Genomic DNA, 10078 nt, shown 5'->3' with positions numbered 1-10078 from the left:
CCCGAATTGGCGGGCGACAGCGGAGGGGTCGCAGCTTGATCTCGCCCCGTCAGGGGGGCCCCCAGGGAGGGCGGGCCAGAACGGGTGACGGGCCTGACGGGCCAGCCGGCGGAGGAGCGCTCCTTACGGGGTACGGTACTGTGTATTGTCGGGGCTGGGTTGTTGTGCTGGGTGCGTTGGCGTGGGCGTGCGTGCCCAGGTGCGTGCCTGCGAAGGTGGCCTGATGGTGGGCAGCAGCCCACAGTAATCCGCAAAGCCCGTAATAGATAGATGGGTGGGGGGTAGAGATAAAAGCTGTGAACTGAGCAGCAGGTGGCCCAGACGGCCAGACAGCCATAGAGAGAGGCGTGAAACGGTGGGGACAAGACCCGGGAAGAAGGCCAGCTAAGCGATACCGTGGACGGGCAGGAGTCGAGAGTCCAGACCCTGATCCGCACCCAATCTTAGATCCACGGGGCCCCTTTTCGGGCTGGCACCTTCTAAAGTTCTGCACGCTGCTGGGTACACACAGAGGCGAAAAAGACTCGCGGAGAAGAAGCCAGCACTCCAGCCGGCTCCAGCTCCAGCTCCAGCTCCAGCCCCAGCAAAACGGTCCACAGGTCTCGTCAGAGGGGACCTGGAACGGAGTCCGCTGCCGTCTGGGCGCTCGAGTTCTCCAGCTTGGCGGCTCCTCACCTGCATGCCATGCCAGCAGAGGCGGCCATCTTCTGGCATACGAGCATCCATCCCCCGTCCTGTCTACATGCTACTCCGTACGTACTGGTAGATGCCCCTATGATTTAACTGTGTACAACATCATCATCATTATTGATCATTACTCGGCTGGGCTGCCCATCCGAGTCCGGCCTGGATGCAGGCGCCTCAGTGGGCCAGTTGGGTCCCATCCGTCCTTGCCTCCTGAGCCGTTGGGCCGCTGGGCCAGGCGGGATCGGGGGGCATATGGGTAATTCTGGGTATTTGGGCAGCCAAGGGGACAGAGACCGTTTCAAGCGGCCCGTCGGAGCCTCGATAGTAGGATGCAGATGCAGCTGCGCAGCTCTGCTGGGAGATGCGAGGTCAAGGAACTCACTCGTTGGACGTCTAGCCCTGCCAATCCGGCCGGCTCGGATCATCGAGATCTCAGCCTTGCGCCAATCCGGGCGCGGCACGTCAGCCACGTTGGACGAGGACGCGTCGTTGAGCCAACGCCCTCGTGAATGGCGGATGGCTGTTTGTGTTGACGGTGAGGGTGACGCACCCAGGGCATCTCGATGATGAGCGCCGGGAAATGACAACGAGGCCGGCAGGCGTCATCCTGTCTGTCGCACGGCGGTGAATGAGTTGCCGTCCAACGTCGTCCAATCGAGCGGGAGGCCGAGGGGGGGGGGCAGCGATGGATTATCACAAAACTCGCCACTGCAAAAGGGCCAGAGCCGCCAGGGTGGCAGTAGTACTCCGTACTGACATCAGCCACAGCCGGCATTGTGGGCGAGCAGCCACGCATGTCGAGATGTGGTTGATCCAGACTGCCAGAGGTGGATTCAAGCTCCTGTTTTTTTTCTCACCGGGGCCCGGTGGCTTGTGTGCTTGTTCCGTGATGGTCACCTGGATGATCACCAGCTACGATCGATTCAGTGCGCCCTGCATGTGAGGTGTGGTTTTGTGATTTCAGTGCTGATCATGACGATTTTGCCGGGGGCAGCAGTCTCTCTCGGCCGAGTTAGCTGGTGCTGGACTGGACGCACAGGTCAGAGTGACAGGTCCGATCGGTAGGTCGCACATAGCTGTCGGTCGCTCAGTCGCCGGACATCATGGTCCGCGAGGTCTGCCCAGGTGTGCAGCATGAATGCTTGGGTCAAATCTCCCCGTCGGGGCAACCACGTTGTTCAAGATCGCGAGTTTCGTGATGCATCAGGTGTAGCCGGCGTGACGATGCGCGTCGCTCGCGGGCTTCAAGTCGTGCCGGGGCTGCACCACGATATTGATACCGTACCGTACCTGTCACATGTGCACGCGAAGACACTTCGATACAAGAATATCCTGCCTGACTGCCGCCGGTCATGCGCGACGGGCATATTCTACGTGGTTCTGCTAGTATGCTATAGCAATGCAGGCGTGGTGATATCTGGGACGTCGCGTGGCCCTCTGGTGGTGGATGCTCTCTTGCAGGCTAAAAGAATTGGCAAAGTGAAAAACTGGTATGCGCAAGGCTCTTTTGGCAGATCCCTTGCACAAGGCACGATGCTGCCAGATGGTGCTGGGTCCACAGTGTGGGCAATCCGGCAGGGATCTACACAACTAACTATGTCTACTCCGTACACTATCCCACCATGTGCAGTAGGCTACGGTACGGTGGTGGTGGAGATGGAGTCACGGCGGCGTGCGGGGAGGGAGAGGAGCAAAGAAGAGAGAAGCGAATGAGGTTGATGTCAACATCGTCAGATTTCAAACTGCCCATGTTTTCTCGCTCGGCAAGTTCCTCACATGGGTTCTTCCGGATCTGGTCTCGAATCTGCCCACGAGAGCTCGGCCGAAACAATCATCTCCCAGACTGCCAGTCAGCCTGCGACAGACAGTCTCGTCACATCCTGAGTCTCTGCATTCCAAGGTCCCAGCCACTCGAAACCACCACCCAGGCTCCCGTCCTACACCAAGCCTTACTATGTAGTACTACTGCGCGCCAGACACGTTTCTTGGCACTTAGCTCGCCCCATTATTAGAGTGCTCTGGTATGTCGTTGCGAGCACTTGAGGAGCGCTAGGGGTGGGATTGTCACCGTCTAGCGCTTCATGCCGACCCGGATCGAGACGGCATCCCGCGCTCCTTCTTCGATGCGCCTGTGAGAACCAGATCCGTTTCCCACAATCGTCCATCATGGAGAAATGGCACAATGCAGAAACGCGTTACTGGCACTGGGGCATCACGAGACCAGCAGCCGCCCAGCCGGCGCGTCGCGAATGGACGCCGGGTATCCGGGTATTCTTTTTTGTTTAATTGCTATTCAAGTCCTGTCAGTCAGGCAGTCGTGTCTCATTTAATCGGGATCGACTTCTGGGATAGCTTCTTGTCAAACTGGTGTGGCTCCCTGTGGCGGTGCGACCTCACTTGGGCACTGAACTCCGACGACTGCCCGGTCGAGGCAGGCCATCACACCGAGAGGCTTCTAGAATCTCGATGTCAAATGTAACCGGCCACGGGTGAAACATGCCCCAGGCGAGGAGGGCGAGGGGGGCCGTGGCCACCTGAGCAGCTTCTGGCACCTCGAGTGCTCGCTCCCGAGTTCCCGCCAGCAGCCGAACCAGCCAAGCTCCCACCAAACCGTGACTCCCGAGCCCGAAACAGGAATATCGATACGGCGGGTAGGACAAAGGGGCTCTCACCTGCCATCCCGACATGCTTCGGATCCAGGAAACATGGCGGGATCGTGACGGCGCCCGGCACCTCGGCACCCTCCAAACACCCACCACCCGACTTGGCCACCTGTAGCCCTCGATACCGTCTAGTGTCCGAGTGTTTTGACAGTTCGCTGCCTGCTAGTGGCTCACCAGTGGCTCTAGAAACAGGCAGACAGGCAGATAGTCGAACAACAGCATGCTTGGCCCAGCCGTACCAATCAACTTACCGAGCCTGCGTCAGCCCGAGCGTCTCAATATGCTATGGCTGCTAGTACAACCGCACAGACTGGATGCACCATGGCACCCAGCTGGGCGGTACACAGTAGCAGCAGCTGTTGATTGGCACCTGCAAAACACCCGCCTAGCCTAGCGGCCTTCCGGGAGCGAGGGAGATCTCGATGTTCCCTCTCGGAGCCGATCCTGGGTGACTCCTCACGGAGCAGTCCTCCGTACTGACGAGTCCATCGCGTCTACTTTTTCGTGCGATGGGTGCCTGTGTGAAGTGACAGGCCCCGACAGCGCCGATCGCAAACTCCGATGGTGTTTCTTGTCCCGAGTTCGATGAGCCCCTGACTCCGGTCCGAAGAGGCTTGTGGCCCCGAGGGCATGGTAATTCCCCCGCCTACCCACTCACCTCTTGCGTTTTCGATGCAAGGGCCCCGTTCGTCGCAACACGACATTGCATATCTGTATCGCAGCATTTGTTATTGTTCCATCTTCCTCCATTCTTCGAAACATCCATGCTCGGGACTTGTGGCTGAGTTAAAAACGTGTGAGCTTGGCAAACCATATCCGGCGTGTTCGCTGCGCTGCGCGGGGCCATGTCAAGAGCTGCCACGCCTGCACGCATGGTGGCTCGTGGTTCGCTCAGCCCTGCGGTCCGCTTATTATGGTTTGGCCCCAGGGGACCAGTGTCGCCGTGGGGGGTGAAAGCCTGGATCATGCCCGCCAAAACGTCTTGTTTGGACCCCTAAAATCCCGCCCGTGGAGTCTTCGAATTCCACGACACCGAGTCATTGCCGGATACGCCAGGATGGTGCCAGCTGGCCCGTCCGTCACATCGGAGGGAACAGCGAGGTCGCCTGTTCGTTAGGCCAGAACGTTGATTGTTTTTCCCCCTTTCAGCTGATGGGTTATTTCAGGAGACGGATGGCCTTGGGTGGGCCCTTCCCACGGCGGGGACGGCGAGCCAACATCAACGCGAAACCTCTCCTTCAACTATGCGCCGGGACGGGGTGCCTGCGACCCCCCGAGGAGGTCGGCGAGATGCCACCTCGCGAGCCCGCTTGGGGTCCCCTGATCCGGTCTAGGCCCACCACTACTTCCTATTCACTCCCCAGTCCTCTGCCTGCGTACAACTACCCTTGAAACTGCCACGGGTACTAAGTATGCACGGGCGCATGCAAGGCACTCTGGTTGAGCCTCCACGCCGTAACAGGCCTCTCTCTTGGCCGTTGGAAACATCAACCAACACCCAGATCCTACGGCAGATATTTGCCCCTGCCAAACGCGACCCACTGGCATAAGCGCGCATGCTCCCCTGTCGGTGCCACAAATAGAGCTCAGCCGCGAGGAATGCAACATTGGCACAGGAGAGGCGTATCAGATGCCGGGGGGTTGGGCGACACCACCTGGGCAGCTGCCGGGTCGAACCACCCGCAAAGAATTGGCAATCACATCGTTTGTACTATGCAGTAATCGCGACATCTTCCGGGACGGCTGGGTTCAAACTGGACCGTTTTCTCAATGTGATTAGCCCAGGATTGGTTCACATACGGGTCCCAAAAGGCCGCGCCAGCCGGGCGCCGCAGCAACAGCCAAACAGACAGACGAGACAAGAAGACAAGAAAAACGCTCGTCTTGCACCGCCCGCGGGTTTCGTGGCCCGCCCCTCGGTCCGGCATGAGCTTATTTGCTGCTGACAGGACCGAACGGGGCCTTTTTTGTTTTCTTTGTGTCTTGTCCCCGCCCGCCCTGGTCGTTTTCGCTGGCTCGGGAAGACAAAGCCACCCTCCCGCCCGAGGCAGGGGGGGGCTTCCTTTGTCCTCTGCGGCCCGTCCTAAAATCTCACCTGACGCCTTTTGGGCTGTCCCTCGGGATGCACGGCGTTCGTTGCGCGAAATACAAACACACTGTGGTTGACTAAACACATAAGGGCGTGTGTGTGGGGGGGGGGGGTGGTTTCTTCATGTCAGACCATTGGGCTCGCCGAGGCTGCCGTTCCCTCGGTTACTGAGGTCGGCTAAACTCTAATTTTTTTCTGACAGCCCGCCCCGAGGGAGCCAACCCGTCTTGATGCACCCAAGCGAGAGTGTGTGTCGACTAATGAATTTCTTTGTCTGTGTTTTGGCTTCCGCCAAAGGTCTTAGCATTCATTGATTGTCTTCGGGCTCGCCTACATACATATTTGTGAGGAAGGAGTGGATATTCATTTAGACAACCTCGTCAAAAACCTTAAAATCGGGTTTTGACTCGGGACGTTATTTGGCTCCCTCCCATGCATGCTGTGCTTGTGATTGACAGAGGTGATCGTTGACCCCCCCCCCCTCCTCTCCCCGCGGACACACAGAAATGTTTGGCCGTGCGGATCCGGGGAACATGCGGTTCCGACGAAACATGCTCGGCCTCCTCAGTCAAGCCGGCCGCCCATGTCAAATCATGTGAGAACTGTTCGTCCGGACGGGATCACAAGATGGCCTGACAACCAAGTGTCCATACCCCGCCTCCACTTCAGATCTGCCCGGGATGCATGCGCCGTCCGGATCTGCCTACAGATCGGTTGCCACACGGGAAAGGGACGGGGTCTGGTGAGAACGGTCGTGGAAAATTTCCTGACTTCACACGCTTGCTTCTACGTGGCACCGAGTCACTGGGGACTGGCTGCCTACATGATACTTCGTATTCGCCTTTTTTGGCATCCGACACTGGCGGCTGCGAGGATGACAGTTATTTGTTGACGAGTCTCCCTGTCCACTCCACCCAATGCGGGATACAGCGGATCGTGTTCCTGACTTTGTTCATGCGGCAGTGCGTTGTCACGATGGTCTGATCATATTGACTTCGTGAGGAGTCACACAGCCAATGGTCAAACAAGACTCCATAGAATAGAGTCTGAGCCGGTCACAGTTGACCGTTCTGCCAAGCTCCTCTTGTCTTCCCAAGGTTCGAATTATGCCTCTTGACACATCTGGGAAGGTTTCGTGCCGAGCCTGCGCAGATTGCTAATCGACATTTGACGGGGTGGGGATGTCTTTCCACAACTCATGTTTGTCTTGATGAACCTCGAAGATCTTCATTATTTGCACAGAGTCTTCATGACAGCACGGTTCTGTGGATTTCCATTGCTGCCATTGTCTGCATTCATAAGCCATATCATCGCTGCTCGTGTCGCGTCGCGTCGCGTCGGGAATGCGCTCTATGGTCCCATTCAGGATTCAGGGTCCAAATCGATAAGAAGTAGTGGGAACTGATAAAAATAGTTTCGAGTTGATTATCTGAAATCACAACAATGTTCCCCGATCCCATAAGTAATTTCGTGGCTGCGGGTCAACAAGAAGCCCCCACATCATCCTCACTCACGTCCTATGCCCGAGCTTCTTAAATGCCGTTAATCTTGACGTCCAATCTTCTCATGCGCGGATTACCAGGCTGCCCCACGGCCTGGAAGTAACATGTAAGTCATGGGCGCCCGTAAGACTCACATAATGTTGGGGCGAGCACGTTGAGGCATTTTTGGTCGCCTCGCTGCCGAGTCAAGGAGCCGTGAGCTTTGGGCGGTTGAGAGCGCCCTGTCCCACAAAAGCGACAGACAATTCGATTCCCGTATTAAGTTGAATTGCTGTGTGTCTCACGATCATTGATGTTGCCTTGCACAGCTGGGTAACGCTACGCTGCAAATAGTTGTGACCGTTTAAGCCTTTCATCTCTTATACATCATTTGCATGCTCCAGTTTTGTCTTTATCAAACCGGGTGTTTTCAAGCTCCAACCGCCACTACATGACCTTCCAGGATTTTTTGGTGTAACTCTCAGGGCTGTTAGTGTTTGATGTCTCTACCGGATTCTAATCGGTTTATTCAGCTTCATTGAAGTGCCCACATTTGAGAGGGAATGCCGTGGTTGTTATATCCTTTGCTGAGATTAATGATGTCCGAGGACCGCGAAGAGCCATTTCACTCTGTAAAGGTTCAATCAGACCCCCTAAGCCCCAAAAGCAATGAAAATATGACCCGTCATCGGAACCGAGACTTCTGTCGTGGAAGACGACTCCACATTGCCTGGTTTCGCTTCTATTCCGCATACATCCGGGGACACATAAGCTCTGCTTCCCGTCTCCTCTTGCCAGAGTTCAGTTCATTCGTAAACCTGCCGAACCAATCAGCCACTGCTGTTACACGCGTGCTCCCACGTGGTCTGAAAACTCAAGACATCTTCGGTCCAATGGCCCTGACTCTGGCATTCACTAGCTTCTCACGGCACTTGTGGATCTTCCCATAGTTTGCCCTAGAATAGGTCTCTCCACACCTATTGCAGGGGAACCAGCCCTCATTGTGCTTCTTACGCTTGTGCCTGTGGAAGTTTGAATATGTCAAGAAGGAGTTGCATATAGTGCAGAGATTTACTAGCTCGGCCGTGCAAGTAGACTTAGGGTTAAGCATTGCGAAAGACCTTAAGGATAGAGATAATAACTTATACTCTTTATTAGAGAGAGAAGTTTTATTAATACTCTATAATATTAATATATTAATAATTATTTTATTATTTATACTATATTTTAATTAATTAATAAGTAATTTATTTTTTAAAATATTTAATTTATTAATTAAAGTTAATATAATAAGTATAATATTTAATTTATATATATATAAAGTTTTATTTATAATACTTTATTAATAAAGTTTAAAATAAAATTTAAATAAATTATAATTTTTATAGAAGTTTTAAAAGCTTTAATAAAAGATTAAATTTAAATTCTAAAAAATATATATAAATAAGTATAGATTTTAAATTTAATAGATTTATTTAATAAAGATTTAAAATTTAAAAATATTAAAAATCTATTTAAATTATTTTAAAATAAAATATTTATAAAATATAAATTAAAATAAATAAATAAATATTATATTTAATATAATAAAAATAATATAAACTTATTATAATAATATTAAAAAATAAAAGCTTTATATAATAGCTTATTAAGTATAGGTACTTTAGTTAGCCTTTCCGTCCGGTTTTATACCACTCTCATGCTGGATGTTACCTCTATCCGGCCGCAGGCCCAGGGCAGCGCCGAGGATGTCGCCAAGCAAAAAGTCGCTAATGCCGTCTGCCACGTCAGGGGGCGGCCCTCGGCCATGCGCGAGTGGCCTCGTACGCCACAGCTCCAGCGAGGGACAGGCGGCGTCGTAGATGCGAGGGCCGCCGGCCGTGTGCGGGAATGAATGATATTGTCATCAGGTCCCTGGCCAGGTCCCGGCTGCTGTGGGGGTCCGGGTTGGAGGTCTCCGTGGCCGGCAAGGCGTGCGGGAGGATGCCGCGCAAGGCATCGACCTTGAGCCCCGGGCCGCGCTTGAAGTCGACGCCATCGCGGTGGCTCAGGATGCCGTTAGCCTCGCGGTAGTCGGACACGATCACCGCCGCCTTGGAAGGGGGCCCCAGGAACACCTGCGTGGTGGCCGAGTCGTGCCTGTGTGCCTGGCCCAGGAACCAGGTCCGGAAGCTCTGGCTCTTCTTCGCGTGCTCCCCAACGTCGGGCACGTCGCCCAGAATGGTCTTTGTGGAGGCCTTGTTGTATGGGATCCCAGGGATCGGCTGCGGGTAAAGGTCCTTGACAAAAGGATAGGTGACTGCGAGGGCTACAACTGTGACTGCCACGACTGGCAGGTAGGAGGAGGACCCTTGAGCATGCTCTAACAATGACCCTTGGAGTGTGAATTTGAAGTCTGCCATTTCCGCATCCCGCTGGTAGACACTGGCAGTGGATATCTGGAACGTCTCAGACAATTGTCTGCACGCACAGAAATAAAGATGAGCTCTCGCTATGCACTGTACCTAGTTATAGAAGTGGCAGAGCTGTGTTTGCCAATTTTCGATAGCTGAAGCAGTCAATGGCCGAGGGACATGATCGGAGACCACTCAAGTATCTAGGTAGAGGGAGGAAATTCATACACCCGAAATCAGAAGCTAGACACCTATTTCTAACTAATTAGTCCCTTAACTAATTAAAGGACTTTATTCTAACTTATTATAGCTGTAAGTGAGATTATATTATATTTTTCTTTTATACTATATCAATGCTTATTTCTTCTCCTCAAAATTTATATTGCTGGGCCAGTAGTCTGTCACTATCATCTGTGTCCGTCTTGATACTTCCCGCGGTGGTGTCGTTTTGGCGCCTGCATACTGACGCCGATCCCGAAGCCGTGTCTATGGCCATGTTGGGAGCAGGTGCTTGAGCAAGAAAGTTGTTGCCTCTGTAGACCTGTGGTCTGACTACAACGAGCGGGTATCGTGGATCTGCCCGTGCTTTGTGAAGACGATAGAGTTTATTATAAAGTGAGCAGGCTGACAACCTCGACTTCCGGCAGGACAAGAAAGAATTCAACTCTACCGATCGTTATCTGGACTAACTCGTCTCGAGTGCTCGTGGACCCTGGCAGATTTCTCGTCTTACTTTATACACAGCACGCACTTTGTCTACGTACA

General features: G+C 53.6%; 1 protein-coding gene across 1 annotated transcript; it reads right to left on the bottom strand.

Moving 5' to 3' along the window:
- Window positions 1-8707: 8707 nt before the first annotated feature.
- On the bottom strand, window positions 8708-9322 carry KVR01_013165 (uncharacterized protein; the record flags this gene model as incomplete). The annotated part of the gene is made up of 1 exon (XM_044791176.1): window positions 8708-9322. The coding sequence occupies one exon, from the start codon at window positions 9320-9322 to the stop codon at window positions 8708-8710; it is 615 nt and encodes a 204-aa protein (XP_044637810.1).
- Between the last annotated feature and the right edge of the window lie 756 nt (window positions 9323-10078).

Source organism: Diaporthe batatas, assembly GCF_019321695.1.
Source record: "Diaporthe batatas strain CRI 302-4 chromosome Unknown Contig00024, whole genome shotgun sequence".
Classification (NCBI taxonomy): domain Eukaryota; kingdom Fungi; phylum Ascomycota; class Sordariomycetes; order Diaporthales; family Diaporthaceae; genus Diaporthe; species Diaporthe batatas.
This window is presented reverse-complemented; position numbering and strand designations above follow the sequence as displayed.